The 27882-nt window shown below is 47.4% G+C and overlaps 1 protein-coding gene across 1 annotated transcript in view; it reads right to left on the bottom strand.

Annotated features, from left to right (window-relative positions):
• Positions 1–5837: 5837 nt before the first annotated feature.
• The window catches only part of LOC138800559 (up-regulator of cell proliferation-like), a 38544-nt gene continuing 16499 nt past the window's right edge, over positions 5838–27882 (bottom strand). The window contains exon 3 of the mRNA XM_069982326.1: positions 5838–10819. Within this exon, the coding sequence (XP_069838427.1) occupies positions 6093–10819 (4727 nt within the window). The 3' untranslated portion in view covers positions 5838–6092. The remainder of the gene's footprint in view (positions 10820–27882) is intronic.

Raw genomic sequence — 27882 nt, 5'->3', positions numbered from 1 at the left:
GGGGGTCTATACTATGGGGGGGCTGCACAGGGGGTCTATACTATGGGGGGGCTGCACAGGGGGGTCTATACTATGGAGGGGGCTGCACGGAGGTCTATACTATGGAGGGGGGGCTGGCTGCACAGGGGGTCAATACTATAAGGGGGGCTGGCTGCACAGGGGGTCTATACTATGGGGGGGCTGGCTGCACAGGGGGTCTATACTATGGGGGGGCTGGCTGCACAGGGGGTCTATACTATAAGGGGGGCTGGATGCACAGGAGGTCTATACTATAGGGGGGCTGGCTGCACAGGAGGTCTATACTATAGGGGGGCTGGCTGCACAGGGGGTCTATACTATGGGGGGGCTGGCTGCACAGGGGGTCTATACTATGGGGGGGCTGGCTGCACAGGGGGTCTATACTATGAGGGGGGCAGCACTATCAGGGGGGCTGCACAGGGGGTCTATACTATGGGGGGCTGCACAGGGGGTCTATACTATGGAGGGGGCTGCACAGGGGGTCTACACTATGGGGGGGCTGGCTGCACAGGGGGTCTATACTATAAGGGGGGCTGGATGCACAGGAGGTCTATACTATAGGGGGGCTGGCTGCACAGGAGGTCTATACTATAGGGGGGCTGGCTGCACAGGGGGTCTATACTATGTGGGGGGCTGCACAAGGGGGTCTATACTATAAGGGGGGCTACACAGGGGGTCTATTCTATGGAGGGGGCTGCACAGGGGGTCTATACTATGGAGGGGGCTGCACAGGGGGTCTATACTATGGAGGGGCTACACAGGGGATCTATACTATGAGGGGGGCTGCACAGGGGGTCTATGCTATGGGGGGCTACAAAGGGGCCTATTATATAGCGGCTAAAAAGGGGCCTATAATATGGCGGCTAAAAAGGGGCCTATACTATAGGGGACTACAAAGGGGCCTATACTATGGGGGCTACACATGGGGCCTATATTATGTGGGGGCTACACAGGGGGCCTATACAATGTGGGGGAGACACGGGGGATCCTATACTATGTGGGGGCTACCTGGGGGGTCTCTACTCTGGGGGGCTACAAAAGGGAGGCTATACTATGTGGGGGCTACAAAGGGGCCTATACTATGTGGGAGCTACACTATATGGGGGCTACACAGGTACCGATACTATGTGGTGGCTACACAGGGGGCTATACTATATGGGGGCTACAAAGCGGCCTAACCTATGTGGAGACTACTTTGAGGGGTTTATACTATGGGGGTTACACAGGGGGCTACACTACATGGGTCTACTATACAGGAAAGGAGTGGGGCTATATTACATGCGGCTGCTGCACTGGAAAAGGCGGGGTATACTACATGGGGCTGCTGCACAGGGAGGGGGGCTATAATATATGAGGACTGTTTTACAGTAGAGGTCTATACTATATGGAGACATGAGGGTTCTATAGTATATGCAGGAATACAGGGGACCTAATACTATGCGGGGTTATGGAGAAAGCCTATATGGGGGCACAAAGAGGGTCAAACTATACTGCACACAGAGGGACCTAACTACTATAGGGGGCATAAAAGAGTGACCTAATACCGTATGGGGGAAGAGCACACAGGAGGCCTATTACTAAATGGAAGCACAGAGGGGGCCCAGTTATATATAGGAAACAAAGGGGGCATAATAATATATGGGAACATAGAGGAGCCTGGCTACTAGTGGGAGGCTCAAACTGGGGCTAACTGCATACATGGGGACACAGAGGAGCAATGTTACTGTGTTAAGCAATACACATGAGGACTTTGTATAGAAAATAGCATGGTGCTGGAATGAGGAGCCTAAAATGTTTGTCTGATAGATTCTATGGAGACGACTGGAGAAGTCTTTGTGATAGCGGGGCCGGATGGAGAAGAAAAGGAAAAATGAACAACCTTGATTAGCAAAAACGTCCCTTGCAGTTCATACAGACAAGACGCCCCTGGTGAGTCACTGGATGTAGCTGCACTATAATCAATTATTATGTCTGCAGAACCTGCGTATGCTGGATCTACCTCTATATGGTCACTGCTTAGGGAGTAGAGTGGTATTATCCAGTTACTGTGTTGTGAAGGTGGTAGTGGTCATGGTGTATTATTTGCCCTGTGTATACTGGTATCATTGGTAATATTTGTGTTTATATGGTGGATTTTATTCTGTATCAGTATTCAGTTTTTTGGGAACAATATCCCCTTCTTGTGATGATGATGGAGGTCACCATATGAAATAAGTGGCAAAGGTTGTGACCTAGTAAATAAGAGTTGACCAGCCCCCCGCCCACCGTGACTACTTGAACAGCTGTCCCGCCCACCGTGACTACTTGTATGGTAATTTGCATAGAGCGCGGGACACTATTAAACTAACCTTGTGGGCTGAATGTTCATGGGACGGAGGGCACAGGGGGATGGTTAGGAAGCGTCCTTTCCTTACCTTTATGGCCAATTTTAGTGTGATTGGTTCCCTTTAAGGCCGGTACAAGAGCTGATTATTGGCAAGGACAATGCTAGAAATGCTCCTTCGGCTGATAATCAGCCCGTGTAAAAGGGCTTGCGCACCGGCAGCCTTTTCATTGGCTGGAGCGCATCACATGGCTTCCAGCAAGCTCAGCCAATCAGGGCTGAGCAAGCTGGAAGCCATGTGATGCGCTCCAGCCAATGAAAAGGCTGCTGGTGTGCATGTGCACCAGGAGCCTTTTCCATCCCATTCACTTTCCATGAAGACGCAGAGGAGGAAGAAGACCCGGACCGCCCCCGGCTCTGACGTCGCCCGTCACCAGATGGCGCCCGGGAGAAGAGGACCGTGACGACCGTAATAGGGGGGGGGGGGGGGTCGGGGGTCCGAAAGCGGGGGAAGGGGGCCAGACCAGGTATTTAACCAAAGTATTTTACAAAGTTATATGACTTTATAATGTGTGTTAAATAAGCAAAAAAAAATTTCGTGAGAGTTGTCCTTTAAAGTGACTGTACCACCAGGCCCAGGCTGAAGCACTGGAGGCGGGCCGACCCACCCTTAGTGGGAGGAACCCCCCGCCCCTCTATGATAGGGTTCCATTGATTCTAATGGAGTCACGTCATGGAGGGGCTGGAGTTTCCTCCCACTGGGGGTGGGTCGGCCGCCTCCAGTGCTTCAGCCTGGGCCTGGTGGTACAGTCACTTTAACACAGAAACATCATCATTTGTGCGGCCTGGCTGCTAGGTTAATCGTACCTTGTGAGGGCACTGCAAACAAACACCGGGGGTATTGTATGTGGGCTGGTAGGGTTAGACTGCCAGGGCTGTTTTTAGTCCCAGTCCGGCCCTGGAGGTGGTGACATTACTTAGGGGGCATGGGTAGAGCTCAAAGAAAAATCTAGACCCAGCTGAACACAGACATACAGTAGCAATGTGTTGTCTATGGAAAGAGCAAGGAGTCAGAGAGCTGTAGGGGTAAATCACATGAAAGCACACTGAAAACAGAACTATTTGTGATAACACTATACTAGTTATATATCTTAAGGTTATCATTTTTATTTAGGTACAGTTTTCTGATACTGGAATACACTTTTAAGGTTCATGTCATAACTTTGAACTTCAAATATAAAAAGACAAATTGGTAATAAATTGGTAATACTTGGATTCTTGTGATAGAACCGAAGTCTGTGGGTTAGGCATCAAGGGCAAAGATGTGATTGATTCCCTGAGCTTTCATGTTCACCAATATGACAAAATAACAATGTTGAAATCAGCAGCCTCACAAGCTCCAGTCTGTAGGTCACTCATCATTGGTGAATAATCGTCCCGGCTCATTTGGTAACCCAAGAGATGGCAATAGTCCAAGGAGAAGTTCTTGTCCTCTGTGAGTCCAGGGGCTGGAGGGAGGGCAGAGCAGTAACTGCACGTCTGTATGGAATGTATATAATCTTCTTGACCACATATACTTATTGAAACCTGAATGATATAGGCTTTTCATGGCAGCAATCTCTGAATGGGTACACATGCTTTGAAGAAGACTTATAGTCAAAATGCATTGCTCAGTCATCAGCTGATCGCAGCCTTTCAACATGTCTAAAAATCTTCGTCCGATGGCAACAAATCTCCCCATGTAATAGTTGATGTAAGGTAACTTGCTTACCCTGTGGGCCTGGCTGTCCGATACACCCTGTACATATGTAAAGTTACTCGACTGTATACATACTGGGAGGAATTTAGTAAGCTTTCCATTTGGTACAAATCAGGCAATAGTTGCAAATGTTGATGCAAATTCCCAGGTTTGCATAAAATTTTGCAACTTTTGCTGGATCTGCGCCATTTTTTTCAAGTGGGCTGAGGGCTTGAGGCTTTAGTCTAAGGGGGTGTGGCTATCCATGACGCTGACTTTACTACAATCTATGCCTGCTAGCAGACATACAGTAGGTACGGAAAGTATTTAGGCACCTTAAAATGTTTCACTCTTTTTTGCTTATTAATTTATACTCTGTATATATGTATGTATATATACTCTGCACCCCATCTTGACTGAAAAAAACAGAAATGTAGATATTTTTGCAAATTTTATTAAACAAGAAAAACTGAAATATCCCATGGTCATAAGTATTAAGACCCTTTGCTGTAACACTCATATGCTGTCCATTTCCCCCGCTGCACACAATGGCACGTGCAGCTGGAGCCGCACGCTCCATTGTGTGCACTGATGGGTTCTCTGACAGCTCAGTTTTTTGCGGCGCCGCACGTGGTGACAGCATCATGCTATAGGGGTGTTTTTCAGCAGGGACAGAACGACATGTTGCAATTAAAGGGGTAGTGCGGCGCTCAGAAATTATTCACAGAATAACACACATTACAAAGTTATACAACTTTGTAATGTATGTTATGTCTGTGAATCGCCCCCTTCCCCGTGTCCCCCCACCCGTGAACCCGGAAGTGTGTGGTGCATTATACATTACCTGATCCGTGTCGAGGGCCGTCCGCCATCTTGTGCCAAACATCATCTTCGGACGGACGGCCAAATCCCTGCCGCCCATCCCCCCTCCGCCGCGTCACAACTGTGCTCAGGCGCGATTGGCTGAGCACAGTTATGCTCAGCCAATCGCGGCTGAGCATCGGATGACGCTGCAGAGGGCGGCCGGCATTCGGGACAGTCGGAGCTGTTCGCCGCCCGAAGAAGACGTCACTCGCTGAAGATCGGAGACGGGTGTCGGCACGTGACAGGTGAGTATAATGCACCCCACTTCCGGGTACATGGGTGGGGGTGGTGGGACATGGGGAAGGGGGCCATTCACAGACATAACATACATTACAAAGTTGTATAACTTTGTAATGTGTGTTAGTCTGTGAATAATTCTTTACCGCCGCACTACCCCTTTAAAGGAAACATGAATGCAGCCAAGTACAGAGAGATCCTAGATGAAAACCTCTTTCAGAGTGCTCTGGACCTCAGAATGGGCCAAAGGTAACCTTCCAACAAGACAATGACCCTAAGCATACATCTAAAATAACAAAGCATTGGTTTCAGAACAACTCTGTGACCATTCTTGACTGGACCAGCCAGGGCCCTGACCTAAACCCAATTGAGCATCCCTGGAGAGATTTCAAAATGGCGTCCACCAATGTTCATCATCCAACCTGAGGGAACTGGAGAGGATCTGCAAGGAAAAAGGGCAGATGATCCCCAAATCCAGAAGTGAAAAACTTGTTGCATCATTCCCAAGACTCATGGCTGTACTAGCTCAAAAGGGAGGAGGCGGCTTCTACTCGACACTGAGCAAAAGGTATCAATAATTATGACCATGGGATATTTCAGTTTTTCTTGTTTAATAAATTTGCAAAAATATCTACATTTCAGTTTTTTTCTGTCAAGATGGGGTTCAGAGCAAAAATGAACTTTTTTGATCTTACCAAATGGCTGCAATGCAGCAAAGCGTGAAAAATTTAAAAGGGTCTGAATACTTTCCGTACCCACTGTACATGGTAGTGGAAAGGCCAGCTTGGAGCAGCCTTAGAAGCGCCTGGATTTATCAAAAGTTGTGCAATCCTTCACTAATGTGTGAAACAACCATCTTAGTAAATTCCCCCCATGGTATTGTAGCTCTGGACATTTCCTACAGGTCTTCCGTTATTCGCTCATATTAAATGTTTTCTTTAAGCTGCGGAGGGCGTCTTCTTTTGTTATTTCTTTCCAGTCATCGGGCAGCTCAGCTGGTTTGGCTCCATATTCTTCAACAAACTCTTCATTAAATTGGGCAAAAATGTATTTCCAGTAATCTGAGGACTGGATGCTGCGGTCGGGTTGGATGGACCAGTCTTTATAGAAAGTTCGATACTCTTTGTACGGGTGAGGTTTCCATTGTGTAACTGCATTTTGAAATCTATCATCAGATACAACAGCTGTGCTACATATGTCCAGAACCAGTATATCACTTATACTATTAACATATCGCCCTAGTCCTCTTGGTCTATGGATAGATGCAAAGTGCTCCTTGTGATCAGCACCTCCGGCCTCACAGGGGACTTTACAGAACGGACACTGATGTCCACATCTGATCAACATTTTGAACAACTCGTCCTGAGGCTTTAATTTCATTTTAAAAAGTACAGATTCAAAACTCATAGACTTTAAATCTGACAGAACCTGCTCCTCCATCAAGGAAAGAAAAAACTGAATATCAGATGAGAACTGATGAACGTTAACTTTATTATTGAAGGCTATCATTTTCATTGCTGTCTGGGAAATAACCAGCTTTTCATGTAACTTCTTCTGAACATTTTCCAAGAACTGAGGGATGTCTTCACTGCTCAGAATTGTGTCTTCTCTAAGAACTTCTTTCACGTCATTGCTGATAGACCTGATGAGATCTGCCTGTAATGGCTCCAGAGCTCCTGGCGTCTGATAGATTTCTGAGATTTTATTTAGGATCCAGTCTTTTGAAAACATTTCATAATTACTAATATATTGAACATATTTCTCAAAGGACATTTCATGCAGTAACTTCTTGAGAAGATTGCACTGGAAAAAGCTTTTACTGCTGAATATCTGGTTGTTTGGGCCATGTAATATGTCATCAACCATCCTTCTGCCAAGATGATCATAAACATATTGGGTTATTGCCGGGGTCAGACACTTTTCACAGAACTGTCTGCCTCGGGTTAGAGATTCATCTTTGGCTTTAAAATTGTCTAAAAATATAGTCAAGTAGTCAGGCTTTAGGTTGTCCATGCAGGTTTTGGGATCATTAGCTTCAATAAACCTGTCATGTATCTGTTGAAACCTCTTACATAACCTTCTAAAAATGAAGAGCTTGATGTCCAGCTCAAACTGTACTGTGAAATGAAGACTTTTGGACTCTTCACCATTAAGCTTTGTATTGATCATCTGCAGAATCTCCTGGCAGTAAGTGTCGTCATAGTCCTCAGTGGTGTTCTCCTTCTCCGTGACGAATCTGTCACACATCGCTATCAGGGAGGCAGCAAAGTCTCTAAGCATCTCATATGGTTTATTATTATTTTTTCTTAATATTTTAGTCCACATCTCTTTCAACCAAAATTTGTCAAAATGACTTTTATTAATTTTAAAGATGACAAAGTGCTCAGTTAACTTTACCACAGCCAACAGTGTTTTGTTTATATCAGGTCCTTTCTTGCTCATGTCCTGTCTAAGTTGCCGGAGAATTCCATCGCTCACGTTTCGCCTCTGTAATTTCTCTATCTGTAGATCTGACAGCGTCTTCTCCCATATGGCATTGAATTCATCTTCTACTTCTATATCACTTAGCTCGCTGTTCTTCTCTCTGCAGGTTTTCAAAAGTCCATCTATTTTTACCTGAATTAATTCCTGGTATTGTTCCTTAATGTCCTGAATCTTTAGGTTTCCTTTTTGTATAGAAAGTGTTTTCTCATACTTGTCTATGGCGTTTCTCCTTAGTTCTCCTCTTAGACTTATGACACTCCTCCTAAAATCTTCATGATATTTTTCTATCAAATTAATGTTTTCTGTTTCACTTTCAAAGTATTTCTCTACCAGGTTGAGCATTTTCTTCTCCTCATAATTTAGAAGCCGATCAAGATCCCGGATTGTCTCTTCTCTGTTATCATCACAATTGTTACTTGGTTGATTCTTAATGTTTGTTTCTTTTCTCACTGCCCAGTTATGAATCTCTTTGGTGAAACTCCATTCCCACATAGAGAACTGCTGCGACAACTTATTATAAGCTTCAGCCACCAGGCTGTTCCTGAAACTGAAGATGAATTTCTCATGTTTGACTGCAGTCCACAGACTTTTCACCCATTCACAGAAATCAGGTATTGTCGAACCTTTTCCTTGTATTTTCCAAGTTTTTAGGAACTGTAATAGATATTGTTTAAGCTCAGAAACGTGTTCACTGTATCCTGAATTCACAGGAGCCATTGGTGGGACCCCCTGCCACAGTCCGGGAATGTACCAGTTGTGTTTGTGAAGGTCGTAGTCCATGACATCACTGAATTTTTCAAAGCCGCTTCTCTTTTCCATTTTTGCAGCTACTCTTGTCATTTTATCTAATTGTTCTAGAAGTTTCTTCCTGTCCCTCATGTTGTTGTCGTGGGCCGACACATCACTCACATTCTGGTGGACAAACTGACAATTGGGTCTCTTTCCAATTTCTTTCATTCTTAGAAATGCATGGACCACAATTTGTAATATATCTTTCATCTCAGTGGTGTTCTCCATGGCCATGTTGACTATGGTGATGTCACTCAACCCAATCACTAATGTGGCCAACTCATTGTCATGTTCATAACTATCATCAAGAGAAGCCAATTCAGGAGCTTTTAACCCTTCAGTATCAATCACCAGAATAAATTCAGAGCCAATCTCCTCCTGGATGTTCTCCTGCACTCTAAGAAGGGTCATGAAGGCTCCTCGTGTGCATCGCCCACTGGCCACTGGGAACTGTAGACCAAACATGGTGTTCAGGAGGGTGGACTTCCCCGTACTCTGCACTCCTAGCACAGTTATCACTCTCATCCTACATCGTCCTCCAGTCTTCTTATCCAGCTCAGTCAGGACATCTGTTATCCACTTTAAGGGAATGTTGGAGGCGTCTCCATCAATCAGCTCCAATGGGAACCCGTCCAACAGTAGATCAGCGGCAATGCCTGGGAGGTGACTGAACTGTTTAGATGCATTTCTTACTGTGTAATATTCAGCTTCATAGAACTGTCCTAACTCTCGGAGAAAATGCTCGATCCCTAATGAACTCTCTGCGATTCTCTTATCAAGCTGCTTGAGTTCTTCACGGTTGGCTGATGTATCAGGATTGTTACACTTCTCTTTATATTCATCCTGTAATCGGGATAAATTTTTTCTAGCAATGGAATCAAGTTCAAACTTCATCCACTTGAGAAAATATTGTTTCTCATCTTTAGACAAATGAGTAATTGCATCGATAAATAACGCCATGGCTTCTGGGAGACCGTGCTGATTTTGTTTTTTAAGGAGTAACTTTCTTTTCTCTTTTAGCTTTGCCACATACATTTCTTGATTTTCTCCACCTTGTTTTGTCATTCTGCAAAATTCCTTTTCTAATTTAGACAATTGTTTCCACAGATCTCCCTGTAGGGTCAGGCTTTGGTTCTTAAACATTTCTATGTTTGTTATCTTTGAGGTAATACTGAGGGCATATTGTCTTGTTTTCTGCAGTTCAGGAGAAGCTTCATCTATATTGATGTTAAGATAAGAAGCTTGTTCAGCAATATCCTTTAGTTTTACCAGTTTAGGATTATTTTCTAATTGACTGTTGATAAGTTTTTGAATTTTGTTCATGAAATTTGCATCATTCATGGTGGATGGTTTTACTACAAAATTTGTTTTCTTAATCTTTAGGAGTGGAATTAGCTTTTCTATGTGTTCCCTTGTCTCTGGGTCCACAGTCTTGTCCTTACCTGGAGTTACAATGAAATAAAATTTGGTGTCATTGGGATTGCAGGATGATAGTAATCGGAGTTGTCTCTCACACATACTCTCAATGAATATAAAGATGGCTGATGAGATACGAGTAAGAAATGTGAACTGTTCCCAGTTGGTCTCCAGGTCTCCTCGTAGGTTGGCCACAGCAATGGGCTCTGAGAAGACATCAAACTTCCCACAAGGAAAGTACCAGGACATTTCCACCAGCCCATCAGATATCTTCCTCTCTATGTTCCCTCCCTCCATGTTGTCATGTATGAAGAAGTCATGATGCTGTTGAGTTGGGTTAAGAACCTGATTTAGTACTTTAGATTTAGATAATTTATTTGTCCCCAGCCTGACGAAGGAGAAGATCGGCATCTCAATATTCACCACGTTGTCTTCTCTGAACCCCTTACTGTCTGCTAGAGACTCAGGTCTCCATTTCTTCACAATGTCTCTCATTGCCCAAAGCATGAAGGTGAAATCCGAACCATCACCGGGAGGAAGCAAGAGGGGAACAGCAAACTGGCACATGGACATTTTAGTTATAATTTCTTGCTGAAGACATTTATCTGAGCAATGGAGAACGGTGCACTGGACATCCAAGGGGTGAAGAGATTTTGATCTATGATCTTCTGTTATTTTACTGTCAAAAAAGTCTAATGGATCATCATCTACACTTGATCTTTGGTCTGACTGGTTGTCATTGTCATCCAGTTCTGTTTTTCTTGCATTTCTGTCTACTGCTATAATATTTGTTAGAAAGTGTCGTGGGAGATCTGCTGTGGTTTTAGGCCTAAATGTATTTAGAGTCTCTAGACCAATGCCCAGAACATCCCTCAGAGCCAGCTTTGAGTTTCTATACTTCGTCTCCATTCCCAATTCAACCAAGAGTTGTTTGTAGTTTTTTGTCTTACCTACAAAGAAAAAGTGATCAATATTATTTGACCAGGAAATGAAAGCATCAAAAAAGCATGCAAATTATACAGTTACCTTTATTTATGCTTTTTTATGTATAATGCACTGTAATATTAAATTGTACATTTGTATGATTTCCAGTTAATTGCAGATGTATAAGGGAAATAATTAGTGATGAGCGAGTACTAAAATGCTCGGGTGCTCAGTACTCGAGACGAGTATTTCCCGATACTCGAGTGCTCGTTTCGAATAACTAACCCCATTGAAGTCGATGGGAGACTCAAGCTTTTTTGCAGGAGACTCAAGTTCGGTAGAGGGAAGGTCGTGTGAAAACCTGTCAACCTCAGAAATTGATGGAAACACAACGAAAATGGACAGGAAACAGCAGGGGCAGCATGTATGCATGCCTCTGAGGCTGCCTAATGGCACCATTATGCCTAATTCTGTGCAACAGCCTGGTTAAATAAGAGGTAGGCATATGGACCACCCAAAAACTCAACCTGACACAGCATGGCAGTGAGAACACAGGGAACCATTAAAACAGAGGTAGCATATCATGAACCAGCCAAAAATTCAGCCTGACAGCATGGCGGTGAGGACAGAGCGAACACGGTAGAAGCGGTAGCCAATCAGCCTTCCAAAAATTATACCAGACCTAGCATGGCAGTGAGCACACAGAGAACCATTAAAAGTGAGTGAGGAAGCAAGTGAGCCCACCCAAAAATTGGAGTGAGTCCAGAGGCTGGGTATATTTAGTGGACATGAACCCGGGTGCTGACAGCTAACTGGCTAGGCCAGCTGTCAGTCACCATCAAGGGTACACCTGATGCCTCTCGACCAGGGGTGGTGAGGCCACAGCTAGACTAAAAAAATAAAACAGCTGGCTGGTTGGCGGGGGCATGATCGACGGGCCCCCGGCAACCAGTCCCGCTCCTCCGCAGACGTAGTGTGACGTCAGAGCATGACAGTGAGGACACAGAGAACCATTAGGAGTGAGGAAGCAATTGAGCCTACCAATAATTAGGCCAGACCCTGCATTGCGGAAGAAGACTTGGCAGTTGGCTGAGAATTGAAGGAAGAGGAGGAGAGAAGACACCAAGAATCTTCATGTTTAGCTGCTTTCTCTGGGTGGACAGTTCAATTTAGGTGAAATCCAGGCTTTGTTCATTTTTATAAACGTCAGCCTGTCAGCGCTGTCAGTTGACAGGCAGGTGCGCTTATCAGTGATGATGGCACCAGCTGCACTGAAGACCCGCTCTGACAACACGCTAGCGGCAGGGCAGGCCAGCACCTCCAAGGCGTAAAGCGCCAGTTCGGGCCACGTATCCAGCTTTGAAACCCAGTAGTTGTAGGAAGCAGAGTGATTGGTAAGGACGTTGGTATGGTCATCAAGGTACTCCCTCACCATCTTCCTGAAGGCTTCCCCCCTACTCTGTCTAGACTGGGGACGGTTGACATAGTCTTGCTTAGGTGCCATGAAACTGTCAAAGGCCTTGGAGAGTGTTCCCCTGCCCCCTTTACAAGCTGCCTGCTCCACCGCTCTTTGGCCAACAGAACTACGTCCTCTGGCGCTAGTGGTGTCAGATGGAAAGTACATTTTCAGCTTTTGCACCAGGGCCTGGTCAATCCTGCCTTCGAAAAGGCTACAACAACATCCAAGGAAAGATAGAAGCTACTGTTCAAAGGCCCGATCAATCCTGACTTCAAAAAGGCTACTACAACATCCAAGGAAGGATAGAAGCTACTGGTGAAAGGCCTGGTTAATCCTGCCTTCAAAACGGCTACAACATCGAAAAAAGGTAGAAGGTACTGGTGAAAGGATGGCAGAGGACACCCCTAAGATAAGATGACATCCACAGATAATATGGTTCGAAATGGGCAAGACAAGGAAGGTAAATTGAATTTGACTCTAGCAGTTGGGGTAATATTCCCTGCATCATGTGACTCCCCACTTCTTCCCCCACCGTTGTTTTGAGTTTGAATTTGACTGTAGCAGTTGGGGTTAGTTTAACTGGTTGACTTGCGGAAATGTGCACAGATGCGGTGCACCTTGTGAGCAAGTCAGCCACATTGGGGTAAGTTTTAAGGAACCGCAGCAACACTAGGTTGAAGACGTGGGCCAGGCATGGTACATGTGTGAGGCTGCCGAGTTGCCGAGCCGCAACCAGGTTCCGCCCCTTGTCACAAGCAACCAAGCTCACTGCTAATTACACACAAACCCGGGATGCCAGTTAAGGCCCAGCAGTAGCCAACAAGGAGGCAAGGGCAGGCACACCAGTAGTCAACATGGATGCCAGTTAAGTCCCAGCAACAAGGAGGCAAGGGCAGGCACACCAGTAGTCAACATGGATGCCAGTTAAGGCCCAGCAACAAGGAGGCAAGGGCAGGCACACCAGTAGTCAACATGGATGCCAGTTAAGGCCCAGCAACAAGGAGGCAAGGGCAGGCACACCAGTAGTCAACATGGATGCCAGTTAAGGCCCAGCAACAATGAGGCAAGGGCAGGCACAACAGTAGTCAACATGGATGCCAGTTAAGGCCCAGCAACAAGGAGGCAAGGGCAGGCACACCAGTAGTCAACATGGATGCCAGTTAAGGCCCAGCAGTAGTCAACATGGATGCCAGTAAAGGCCAAGCAGTAGTCAACATGGATGCCAGTTAAGGCCCAGCAGTAGTCAACAGGGATTCCAGTTAAGGCCCAGCAACATGGAGGCAAGGGCAGGCACAGCAGTAGACAACATGGATGCCAGTTAAGGCCCAGCAGTAGTCAACATGGATGCCAGTTAAGGCCCAGCAGTAGCCAACATGGAGGCAAGTGCAGGCACACCAGTAGTCAGCAGTAGTCAACATGGATGCCAGTTAAGGCCCAGCAGTAGCCAACATGGAGACAAGGGACACTTGCTGCAGGGACAGTTAAATGCTGCGCTTGGACACCTTGCTGGAGGGTGTGGAGCATAGTGGAGGTGAAGGGGTGCGAGTAGGGTGGGAGGCCCTCGTGCCTGGGGCCTGGGCGGGGGGATTGACAGAGCTAGCACGTGACACAGGGGAATGAGCAGGGGTGTGACTTGCAGTCACTGAACGGCCTTCGTTCCACTGAATGGGGTGTTTAGCACTCATATGCCTGTGCATGCTGGTAGTGGTTAGGCTGGTAGTGGTGGCTCCCCTGCTGATCCTGGCGTGGCACACATTGCACACTACAGTCTGTCGGTCATCCGCACTTTCTTTAAAAAACCTCCAGACTTGGGAACATCTAGTCCTGGCCACGGGAGTTTGACTCCGTGAAACAGTTGCTGATCTACTCGCTCTGCCCCTGCTTCTCCCTCTGCGCACCCCTCTTCCTCTTCCGAGCGGTCCTGGGGGGAAATTTACCTCCCCCTCAGAAGCACTGTCTTCACTAGGCTTATCCACCCAGCTCGGGTCACCTCGTCCTCATCCACCAGCTCTTCCTCCATTTCCTCACTCTCGTCCTCACTTTGAGTTACATCCATGACAACAAACTCACTGTCTGACAACCGGGTCTTATCATCATCATCAGACACCTCTTCCAACCCAGCTTGCAAGTCCCCACTCTCATCACCCACTGACTGCGTGAGCTGCATAGTTTGGGCATCGGGACAGATCAACTGCTCCGGTTGCTCTGACTCAGGGAAGGGTCCAGAAAAGAGTTCCTGGGAGCATGGTGGTGGTGGTGGTGGATCTGAATCCCTTCTTTCCCTGGAGGGGCCAGGCTGTGGGGAAGGAGGCAGAGCTAATGGAGCAAGGGTTCCACTCCTTTGAGTTGCGTGGTAGACTGGGTGGTGGATAAGTTACTGGACACATTATCCGCTATCCACGTGATCACCTGTTCACACTGCTGTGGTTTCAATATCGGTCTACCAAGAGACCCCATAAGTTGGACAAAGATGCTAGGGAGTGGACGTCTGCGGTCTGCCACTGCTACCTCCTCAACAGGTGCTGCTGTGTCACCCTGCCCTGAACCACGGCCTCTGGCAATGGCATCACCAGGAACCCCACACCCTCGCCCCTTACCCCTGGGGTTCACCATTTTATGGACACTGCACAGTATCGAACTTAGATAGGCCTTGCGTATGAAATACAGAAATCAGGAAAAATACTTGTGCTCCCACTAGTTTTGGGGGGGCTGTACGGTACAATCTGGTAGTGGCTGTACCTAGATACACGCTGTGATACCCCCTTACAATGAGCAGTGAACTTTTATAAAGGTGTACTACAAATCCCAGCAATACAGTGTAGTACCCATTAGTTTAGGGGGGGCTGTACAATACAATCTGGTAGTAGCTGGACCTAGATACACGCTGTGATAACCCCGTCCAATGAGCAGTGAAGTTCTATGCGCGTGCAGGCTCGGACTGGGCCACCGGGGGGCTGGGGAAGCCCCCGGTGGGCCCCGAGCTGGAGTGGGCCCCCCCCCCGCTCCTAGGGGGGCCGGGGGCCGCACCTCCCTTTTTAACTGGAAGCGATCGCAACAATCGCTTCCAGTTAAATGTAAGGAAGTGTTCTGATTGACAAAGCGGGAAGCCGTAGGCTTCCCGCCCTGTCAATCACTCTTGTGACCGCAAGCAGAGATTTGCTTGCGATCACAAGAGTGTCGCAAGCTCCGTTGCGAAGTCCCGGCAGCGTCATCACTGACCTCAGTGTGCGCCGCGGCGGCTAGGACTTCCGGTTCATGGAGCGAATACCGGAAGTCCCAGCCACGGCGGCGCACACTAAGCTCAGTGATGGCGCTGGCGGCACTTCGCAACGGAGCTGCTCACCTGTCAGGAGAAGAGAGAAGAGGAGGCCGGCGACCGACAGGGGATCGTGTGGTTAGGTGAGTAGTCTTGTGTTTTTTTTGGTTTTTTTTTATCAGAGGGGGTAAGATAAGGGGGGGGGGCTGTATACAGGGGGAGGACAACATAGGGGGGGTATATACAGGGGGAGGACAACATAAGGGGGGGCTATATACAGGGGGAGGACACCATAAGGGGGGCTGTATACAGGTTGGAGGACAACATTAGGGGGGCTGTATACAGGGGGACAACATAAGGGGCTATATACAGGGGGGAGGACAACATAAGGGGCTATATACAGGGGGAGGACAACAGAAGGGGGGCTATATACAGGGGAGGACAACATAAGGGGGGCTGTATACAGGGTGGAGGACAACATAAGGGGGGCTGTATACAGGGGAGGACAACATAAGGGGGGCTGTATACAGGGTGGAGGACAACATAAGGGGGGGCTGTATACAGGGGAGGACAACATAAGGGGGGCTGTATACAGGGGGAGGACAACATAGGGGGGCTATATACAGGGGGAGGACAACAGAAGGGGGGCTGTATACAGGGGAGGACAACATAAGGGGGTATATACAGGGACGGAAAACATAAGGGGGGCTGTATACAGGGGGAGGACAACATAAGGGGGGCTGTATACAGGGGGGAGGACAACATAAGGGGGCTATATACAGGGGGAGGACAACATAAGGGGGCTGTATACAGGGGAGGACAACATAAGGTGGGCTGTATACAGGGGGGAGGACAACATAAGGGGGGCTATATACAGGGGGAGGACAACATAAGGGGTCTGTATACAGGGGAGGAAAACCTAAGGGGGGCTATATACAGGGGGAGGACAACATTAGGGGGGGCTGTATACAGGGGGAGGACAACATAAGGGGGGCTATATACAGGGGGAGGACAACAGAAGGGGGGCTGTATACAGGGGGAGGACAACAGAAGGGGGGCTATATACAGGGGGAGGACAACAGAAGGGGGGGCTATATACAGGGGGAGGACAACATAAGGGGGGCTGTATACAGGGTGGAGGACAACATAAGGGGGGGCTGTATACAGGGGAGGACAACATAAGGGGGGCTGTATACAGGGGGAGGACAACATAGGGGGGCTTTATACAGGGGGAGGACAACATAAGGGGGGCTGTATACAGGGGAGGACAACATAAGGGGGTATATACAGGGAAGGAAAACATAAGGGGGGCTGTATACAGGGGGAGGACAACATAAGGGGGGCTGTATACAGGGGGGAGGACAACATAAGGGGGCTATATACAGGGGGAGGACAACATAAGGGGGGCTGTATACAGGGGAGGACAACATAAGGTGGGCTGTATACAGGGGGGAGGACAACATAAGGGGGGCTGTATACAGGGGGGAGGACAACATAAGGGGGGCTATATACAGGGGGAGGACAACATAAGGGGTCTGTATACAGGGGAGGACAACCTAAGGGGGGCTATATACAGGGGGAGGACAACATTAGGGGGGGCTGTATACAGGGGGAGGACAACATAAGGGGGGCTATATACAGGGGGAGGACAACAGAAGGGGGGCTGTATACAGGGGGAGGACAACAGAAGGGGGGCTATATACAGGGGGAGGACAACAGAAGGGGGGGCTATATACAGGGGGAGGACAACATAAGGGGGGCTGTATACAGGGGGAGGACAACATAAGGGGGGCTGTATACAGGGGGAGGACAACATAAGGGGGGCTATATACAGGGGGAGGACAACAGAAGGGGGTCTGTATACAGGGGGAGGACAACAGAAGGGGGGCTATATACAGGGGGAGGACAACATAAGGGGGGCTGTATACAGGGGAAGGACAACATAAGGGGGGCTATATACAGGGGAAGGACAACATAAGGGGGGTATATACAGGGGAAGGACAACATAAGGGGCTGTATACAGGAAAGGACAATATAAAGGGGGCTGTATACAGGAAAGGACAACATAAGGGGGCTATATACAGGGGAAGGACAACATAAGGGGGCTATATACAGGGGAAGGAAAACATAAGGGGCTATATACAGGAAAGGACAATATAAAGGGGGCTGTATACAGGAAAGGACAACATAAGGGGGGCTATATACAGGGGAAGGACAACATAAGGGGCTATATACAGGGGAAGGACAACATAAGGGGCTATATGGAGCAAGGACAACCTAAGGGGGCTATACGGGGGAATAGACAACATAAGGAGCTATATGGGGGGTAGGGATGGACAACATAAGGGGGCTATCTATATGGGGGGATGGATAAAACAAGCGGGCCAGTTATAAGGGGGATAACACAGGGAGCCATCTATAAGGGACACTGGTTGGGGGCAATTTATAAGGAGGACAACACTGAGGAGGCATCTATAAAGGGCACTACACAGAGGGGGACAACAATGTATAAGGGTAACTATACTGGGTGCGGTGTGTATACAATAGGGCATGCACAGAGAGGGGCATCTACTTTAGTGGACTACACAGAGGGGTCATCTATAAGGGGACTACACAGAGGGGGCTATATACTATAGGGCAGGAATAGGGAACCTTGGCTCTCCAGCTGTTGCAAAACTACAGCTTTAGCTGTGGCTGTCCAGGCATGATGGGAGTTGTAGTTTTGCAACAGCTGGAGAAGTTCCCTACCCCTGATATAGGGAATGCACAGAGGTTGTCATCTACTGTAAGGGGATTACACAGAGGGGGATCTCTACTATAGTAGAGGCACACAGGGCCATCTATATGGAGAACTGAACAAGGGGCCATCTACAAGGTGTGTACAATATATATATATATATATATATATATATATATATATATATATATATCTACAAATAGTCAGGGCTAATCACTGAGAGAAGGTGTAAAGGGGCCAGTACAGATGTGCAGTGTGTAGAGAGATGAGGATGGTGACAGAGTGAGGAGCCTAATATATTTCTCTGGCAGGTTCTGTGGATTCGTGGCTCGGAGAAGTTCTCATAAGGGCCCAGGGCAGATGGAGAAGAAGATGAAAAGGGAAGAACTCCGATCAGAGAAGACGTCCCCTGTGAGTCACTAAATCTATGTGCACTGTAACGTATATAGTGTAGAGCTGGGGCTACCTCTATATGACTGTATGAGGGGATATTGATCTTTTGTTCAGAGGATTTTATTCAGTAGCAGCGGTGGTGTTAGTCAGTATGTGGTGGTGTTAGTCAGTATGTGGTGGTATTATTTGTTACATGTAATCTGGTGCGGTGTTCATTGGTCTTAGTATACCAGATTTGGTCAGTAACAATATGGTAGCAATGGTTGTGGTGTTGCGGTAATATTTCCCCCTTGTATACTGGTAATATTGGTCTCAGTATACAGGATTTGGTCAGTAACAGTATAGCGGTAATATGTATGGTGATAATATTTCCCTCCTGTATACTGGTTTATTGGTAATATCGGTCTTGATAGACAGGATTTGGTCAGTTACTATATAGCGGTAATATGTGTGGGGATATTTGTTCTTTGTATACTGGTGTTATTGGTAGCTGTATGACTTGTATCTAAGTATACAGTGCTATCATGCAAAAAATATTGTCTTTTAGCCCAATTACACCGGCCAATAATTGGTAACAAGTGCTCCTAGGAAGTCTATTCAACCGATGATCGGCCCATGTAAAAGTGCCAGAGATCTGCTGACATGCCAGCAAATGTCCCATAGTCGACTGATTTGATCTTTTGTGCGGCTAAGATCATTGCTGTCGGCTGCACATCACCTGCCCTGCTGATTAGCAATCATTTGCAGCCCTACACTGCCCCATATCACGCCGTGTTAATGGACCCTTATTAATGTTACCATAGATAAGTGCGGTGGCAGAAGGGTGGGCCCCAAGAATGATTTCCCCTGGTGGGCCAAGGCACTCCAGTCCGACACTGTGCGCGTGTACTACAAATCCCAGCAATCCAATGTAGTACAGCAGGACCACCAGCCCCAAAATCAAAAAGGAGTACACTGAGCCCTTCTTAGGGGTCTGTATGCAACACCTAATGCCCCCTTTCTGCCAGCAGCCGGTCACCACAGTGTGCTGGTTAAATCGCGGTAGCAGCACTGCAAGTCCCAGCCAGCAGTCTGGAGTAATACTATTAAAAACGATTTGAAGCCCTGAAAAGGTCTGTGTGTTTGTATTGCTAGTATATACCCTGCCTACTGGAGTGCTATATCCTACACTGACACTCTCCCTGACCAGCAGCAGCTCTGTCCCTGATCTCTCCCAGCACACGTCGGAAGCGAGCATTGCCGGCTGCACTTTTTATAATGCAGGGTCATCTGATCTGGCCAAACAATCGCTGCTATCGACATGTATGGGTCCCACGTCATCGCAGGATGCACCAGAGTCTCCTGCATGTTTATTGGCTGAGAAATAGCGCCCAAACTTACAGGAAATGGATGATGAGATTTTCTCGAGTATCGCGAGATGCTCGTCCGACTAACGAGTACCATCGAGTACCGTAATGGAGGAGCATGTGACCATGCCCTGTCCACTGTGTTCTCCATAGACATACAGAGGCTGTGTGGTGGACACTGGGGGGCGGGGCCTGGTCACATGCTCCTCCATGTCAGCCATCTTATGGACCAAAACACCACAGAGCAGGGCAGCACAGCCTGAAGGAGGGGAGCCTGATATTAGCTCTATGAGGTACACTGGGAGCTGCTGTCAGTATATACAGTGAGTACACAGGAAGCTGCTGTCAGTATATACAGTGAGTACAGGGAACTGTTGTCAGTATATACAGTGAGTACACAGGGAGCTGCTGTCAGTATATACAGTGAGTACACAGGAAGCTGCTGTCAGTATATACAGTGAGTACACAGGGAGCCACTGTCAGTATATACAGTGAGTACAGGGAACTGTTGTCAGTATATACAGTGAGTACACAGGGAGCTGCTGTCAGTATATACAGTGAGTACACAGGGAGCTGCTGTCAGTATATACAGTAAGTGCACTAACTAATACTGTACACTGAGCAATTTTACTATAAAGTGGCCAACCCCTTTAAATCACTAACTAGTTATCACAAACTTATTGGTGCTGCAGTAACCACCACCCGATTCCCGACACTAATGCCATAGTGCTAAGAACTTAATTTAAGAAATATGATGGTAGATTTTCTTTAACCCCTTAAGGACAGAGCCTGAAATGGCCTTAATGACAGAGACAAATTTTATGAATATGACCAGTGTCACTTTAGTCATTAATAACTTCGGGATGCTTTTACCTATCCGGCTGATTCTGAGATTGTTTTCTCGTGACATATTGTACTTTACATTTCTGGTAAATTGGAGTCGATACTCATAACAAATCTTTATGAAAAAAAACCAAATAATGTGAAAAAATGTGAAAAAATGCATTTTTCCAACTTTGAAACTTCTTTGCGTATACAGAAAGTGGTTATACCACATAAATTATATATTAAATAGCATTAGCAACATGTCTACTTTATGTTGGCGGCATTTATTAAACGATCTTTCATTTTTTTTAGACGATAGGAAGCTTAAAACATTAGCAGCAAATTTCCAAATTTTCAGTAAAATTTCAAAATCAGATATTTTTAGGGACCTGTTCAGGTTTAAAGTGTATTTGAGGGGCCTGTATGTTAGAAAGCCCCACAAAGCACCCCATTTCAGAAACTGCACCCCCCAAACTCTGCAAAAGCATATCCAGAAAGTGTTTTAACCCTTTAGGGGAGTCACAGAAATAAAAGCTAAGTGTGTAAGGAATTTGAAAATTTTAATTTTCTGTGCAGAGATTTTATTGTAATCCAATATTTTTCATAATTATAAACCTATTACCAGAGAAATGCACCCCAATAATTATTGCCCCGTTTCTGCAGTTTATAGAAATACCCCATATGTGACCCTATTGCGCTATTTGACGCAACCACAAGCCTCAGATATAAGGGAGCGCCTAGTGAATTTCAACGCCTCCATTCTATTTGGTCATTTTTGACTGTACCACTTCAGGTTGGCAGAGGCTCTGGGGTGCCAAAACCTAAAAAACACCCCTAAAGGGACATCATTTAGAAAACTACACCCCTCAAGGAATGTAACAAGGGGTGCGGTGAGCATCTGGACCCCACAGGTGCTTCACAGATTTTCCGAACAATATGGCGTGAAAAAAGAAAAATTTATTTTTTACACTAAAACGTTGTTCTAGCCTTCAATTTTTCATTTTCTTAAAGGGATAAGAGGCAAAAAAAGACAAAAAATGTGTAGCGCAGTTTCTCCCGAGTACAGAAATACCCCACATGTGGCGATAGAGTGCCAAGGGGGCGCAGGACGAGCCTCCAAAGGGAAGGAGCGCCAATTGGCTTTTGGAAGCCGAATTTTACTGAAAAGGATTTCAAGGGCCATGTCGCATTTACAGAGCCCTCGTGCTGCCAAGACACTGGAAACCCCCCACAAGTGATTCCATTCTGGAAACTACACCCCTCAAGGAATCTAACAAGGGGTGCAGTGAGCATATGGACCCCACTGGTGACGGGCACAAATGTGGAACAATGTGACGTGAAAGGGAAAAATTTCATTTTTTCACTTTCATGGCACAAATGTGCCCATCATCAAGGGGTCCATATCCTCACTGCACCCCTTGTTAGATTCCTTGAGGGGTGCAGTTTCCAGAATGGGGTCACTTGTGGGGGGTTTCCAGTGTTTTGGCAGCACGAGGGCTCTGTAAATGCGACATGGCGTTCATCATCCATTCTAGCCAAATCCAACCTCCAAAATCCAAATGGTGCTCCTTCCCTTCGGAGGCTTGCCCTGCGCCCACATGGCGCTTTATGTCCACATGTGGGGTATTTACGGACTCGGGAGAAATTGCTCTACACATATTGTGTGTTTTTTTCTCTTTTAACCCCTTGTGAAAATGATAAATTCAAGGCTAAACCAACATTATAGTGTAAAAAATGTAATATTTCATTTTCACGCCACATTGTTCCACATTTGTGCCCGTCACCAGTGGGGTCCATATGCTCACTACACCCCTTGTTACATTCCCTGAGGGGTGTAGTTTCCATAATGGGGTCACTTGTGGGGGGTTTCAACTGTCTTGGCAACACAGAGGCCTTTTGAATGCAACATGGCCCCTCAAAATCCATTCCATCCAAATCCAGCCTTCAAAAACGAAATGGTGCTCCTTCCCTTCGGAGGCTTACCCTGCACCCGCATGGCGCTTTATGTCCACATGTGGGGTATTTACGGACTCGGGGGAAATTGCACTACACATTTTGTTTTTTTTTTCCTCTTTTAACCCCTTGTGAAAATGATATATTCAAGGCTAAACCAACATTATAGTGTAAAAAATGTAATATTTCATTTTCACGCCACATTGTTCCACATTTGTGTCCGTCACCAGTGGGGTCCATATGCTCACTACACCCCTTGTTACATTCCCTGAGGGGTGCAGTTTCCATAATGGGGTCACTTGTGGGGGGTTTCAACTGTCTTGGCAACACAGGGGCCTTTTGAATGCTACATGGCCCCTCGAAATCCATTCCATCCAAATCCAGCCTTCAAAAACCAAATGGTGCTTCTTCCCTTCGGAGGCTTACCCTGCACCCGCATGGCGCTTTATGTCCACATGTGGGGTATTTCCGTACTCAGGGGAAATTGCTCTACACATTAAATGTTTTTTTTATCTTTTAACCCCTTGTGAAAATGAAAAAACATGACAAGATTAATGATTTAGAGTAAAAATTTTACAAAAATTACACTAAATGTTGGTCTAGCCTTGATTTTTTTCCATTTCCACAAGGGGTTAAAAAAGAAAATGAACACAAAACGTGTAGGGTAGTGTCCCCTGAGTACGAAAATACCCCACATGTGGGCATAATGTGCCATATGGGCACAGGGCAAGTCACCAAAGGGACAGAGCGCCATTTAGAGGCTGGAATGGAGGATGGAGGCCATGTCGCAATTACAAAGCTCCTGTGCTGCCAGGACAGTAGAAACCCCCGACAAGTGACCCCATTCTGGAAACTACACCCCATAAGGAATCTAACAAGGGGTGCAGTGAGCATATGGACCCCACTGGTGACGGGCACTTACGTAGAACATGTGCCGAGAAAATAAAAAATACAATTTTTTTCATTTTCACGTCCCAAATGTGGCCGTCACCAGGGGGCCATATCCCCGCTGCCCCCCTTCTTAGATTCCTTATGGGGTGTAGTTTCCAGAATGGGGTCACTTGTGGGGGGTTTCTACTGTCCTGGCCGCACAGAGGCTTTGTAATTGCATCATGGCATCCTCTAATGGGAATGGCAGCCATACCTACTTAGCTGGGGAAAAGGGACAATTCTAATTTATTTGGGGGTATTAGGGCAATTATTAGTTTATAAGGTTGGAAATGACATATGTCCATCAAACTCAACCTGTGTTGATCCAGAGGAAGGCAAAAAAAAACCCTCGTAAGGCAGACGACAGTAGCCTCATCACAGGGAAAAATTCCTTCCCGACTCCATAATGGCGATCAGAATAATCCCCGGATCAACGTGACCCCTGAAATAGGAATAAGGGACAGAATTTAGATAATGTAGAACCCCAATGACGTGTGGTGCGCCTTGGAGCGATCCAGTATGCAGAGGCCCGGGTGATCAGGACGGGTGTCACACGGGAAAATGGTGTCCTTCCTGATCCCCCTGTTACCCCACACTCTGCACTTCTTCTGGGGTCTCCTGTTCTCCAGTGTGGGGGACGTCACCTGGAAAATGTTGTCCTGGTGCGATACGGGGTCCCTCATATCCAGAAGCGCTGGGTCCGCTCCATGGCTGCTAAATATTAGGGCGCTATTACGGCTTCTGATATGTTCGGATCGTGCCGCAAGCTACAGTAGCTCGGGCAGCGAGGGACCTGAAGAGGGGTGCTGGTATAAAAGTTATCCCCGTACAGGTGGTGGTGACCTTTATCCAGCAGTGGGAAGATCAGTTCCCGAACGATCTCCCCACTAACTCCGAGGATGGGGGGGGAGGGGGCATCTGGGGGCTGGATTCGGGTGTCCCTTCCTACATACACTCTAAGGGTATGTGCACACTGCGGAATCGCGACAGATAACCCTTTGTGCATTCCACAGCTGGCACCCACCGGCGGACTGATGCAGGCGCACGTCTCCGTCCGTGTCGTAGACTCCATTCTATGCACGGGCGGATTCCGCTCTCCGTCCAACGTATTCATTCTTTGGATGGACGATGGAATCCGCCCGTGCATAGAATGGAGTCTATGACACGGGTAGAGACATGCGCCCGCATCAGTCCGCCGGCGGGTGCCAGCTGCGGAATGCACAAAGGGTTATTCTTCGCCATTCCGCAGTGTGCACGTACCCTAAATCTGTAAGAGCACCCTGAGGTACTGTCACAGAGTTTGTAGAATTTCACTCCATACCGTCATCTCTTATTGGGACGGTACTGGCAGAAAAGACGTGTCTGGGGGGCAGCGTACGCTACGCTACTCCCAGACACGTCACTGGATGATGAGGATGATGAGGATGAATGGAGGAAAGAAGGATCCCCCCATTCATCCTCACTGGCTGTTTCGGTGTCGGAGGTAATAATAACGTATCCCTCTGACGCCGAAAACACCCTGGGGGCCATCTTTATATGGGGATTGGTATATGGGGTATGTAGTGGTGTAGTGTCAAACTTTATTCAATGTAGTGTGGTGTAATGTAGTGTTTTTTACGTGTTTTTTTACAGTAAGTATAAAAAAAAAACCTACGCCAACAAAGGAGTTGCTGATAAATGCCGCACTTATGTGCGGCACTTATAAGCAGACCGTGGCAGTAGAATATAGAAAAAAAACACCCAACGCCAAAAAGGAGGAGTTGCTGATTAGCAGCGCACTTTCGTGCGATGCTGATCAACACTCAGCGGCGATAGGGTGCGGAAAATAGAAAAAAAAAAATTTGAAAAATAAAAAAAAAAAAATTTCTACATTCTGAACATCCCTATAGTGGCTGATACGTGTATTACACATATCAGCCGCTAGAGGGCAGCAGAGCGCAAAATACGGAAACAGCCGACGCTGGAGCCGAAAATAGCCGAGAGAAGCCGAACGTGACGTCACGGAAGAAGCCGAAGACCCGAACGAAGACGAGGATGCCGCGAACCCGGAAGATGCCGATCAGGAGCCCGGGACAGGTGAGTAATGTACAAATACCTGCTCTGGACCCCTCGGCTGCCTAGCTGAGGGGTCCAGGGCAGGTATTTACTATTTTGTGGGACTCTGATCGCCGTGCCACCGGCCCGATCGCCGTGAACGGCCGGCCGGCCGTTCACGGCGATCGGGCCGGTGGCACGGCGATCACCATTACTTTTTACAGTAATGGCGGTCGCTGCCGTCCTCGGATAGCACCGACCGCCATTTTTTTCCGGGTCATCGGGTCGCCGATGACCCGGAAAGGTTCCGATCGCCGCTATTGGCTGATCTGAATTGATCAGCCTATAGCGGCGATCGTAAGCACGGGGGGTGTTAACCACCCCCCGTGCCGTGAAGCTAAGATGGCCTGCTATGATTTATAGCAGGCCATCTTCCCCGACCGCTGTGTGTGAACACGCAGCGATCGGGGAAACATCGGGCGTAAATTTACGCCCTGATGCGCCAAGTACCAGGGCGCGAGGGCGTAAGTTTACGCCCGATGTCGTTAAGGGGTTAATATTCTGGAATTTAGAAAAATCCTTCTAGCAAATAGGTGGGGTTATTATAATTAACTCCCTCTAATAGTCCAACTTTCCCAGGTTACATTGACTCTGAGGACTGTAGGCCACAGGGTCTCAAGCTGTAGCTGCTGTCTTAGGCCTCAGTATCTAAGGCCTTGGTGTCCTAAAGAGTTGCATGTACCACTGCAAGTTGCTATACAGAGGACTACAGATATCCTCAATAAGGACATTATCTTGGCATGAAAGCATTACTACTTTTCCCTGAAATTCTCCAAGTCTCAGGAGATAGCAATTTTCAGGGCCCCTTAGCTGTCTGTACCTTTTGTGAACCTCCAGTTGGACCAGACAAATGTGTTTGGGCCAATCTACAGTGTTCTCTAAGGGCCCTATTCCACAGTAATGATAATCGGCCGGATCGGGCCCATTTGGCCCGATTCGGGCGATTATCGTTTGGTGAAATAGAGAGAACGATCAGCCGATGATTGTGTCATCGGCTGATCGTTCATTTAGGGCCAGACCTAAAATCATCGTTCCCCCACCGCTATTCAACCGTAGCGATGCGCGGCGACCGACGATTTGAGAAGCAGCAGCAGCAGAATACATTACCTGGCTGCAGGGCTTCTTCTCCGCACTGTCTTCATCCCCGGGTCCCGCACGCTCTAACTTCTGAATGGCCGGTCAGCTGATGGAGCGCTCAGCCAATCACAGGCCGGGACCGCCGCGGCCTGTGATTGGCTGAGTGTGGCCTGTCAGCTGACCGGCCATTCAGAAGATAGAGCGCGGGGGACCCGGGGAGGAGACGGAGCGGAGGACAAGCCCGGACAGGTAATGTATTGCTGCAAAGGCTGCAAGGACATCGGTAACAATGTCCCTGCAGCCCTCGCTCAACGATCATCGGGCTGTGGAATAGGCCCAGTAAACGAGCGGCGATCTAGCAGATCGCGGCTCGTTTACATCGTTGATCAGGCCCTCCTCGGCCCGTGGAATAGGACCCCAAGGGGGACATTTATTACGCCGGACTTATAAATGCCCCCGCAGCTCCGGCGCTACGGGGATTTATGTAGAGGCAGATTGCCTCTACATAAATCCTGTGCGCACCGGTGCGCACCGTCGAAAACCTACGCCAGCTGAGGACTGGCGTAAGTTTTCGGCGTACATTTGGGCGGAACGGGTGGTAAATCGCGCAGACTCGGAGTCCGCGCCCTCCGTTCCGCCCACTACACGCCCCCTTTCCGCCCCCCTGGCGTACGCAGCGGAAAGTGCCGATTTGCGAATATTTTATTCGCAGATCGGCCATTTGCATATAAAAAAATACGCAAATCGTCACTTTCCGCCGAAAATCATCCGTTCGCCGGATGATACATGTGGCCCTAAGTGTTTTCAACTAAACCTCTACACATCACATGGGTTACCTTTTCCAGTACCATCTCTAACTCGGGTACTGTTGTGTTGGGACTTTGCCTTCACTTTATGGAAGATATTAAAGTGTAACTATAAAATATTTTGACCATTTAGTTTTAGTTAGCTTAGGCCATGATAAGAATTTTTGCAATATACATTATACATACAAGCAATATACAATATACATTAATAAG

This window comes from Dendropsophus ebraccatus, chromosome 9, assembly GCF_027789765.1.
Source record: "Dendropsophus ebraccatus isolate aDenEbr1 chromosome 9, aDenEbr1.pat, whole genome shotgun sequence".
Taxonomy (NCBI): domain Eukaryota; kingdom Metazoa; phylum Chordata; class Amphibia; order Anura; family Hylidae; genus Dendropsophus; species Dendropsophus ebraccatus.
This window is presented reverse-complemented; position numbering and strand designations above follow the sequence as displayed.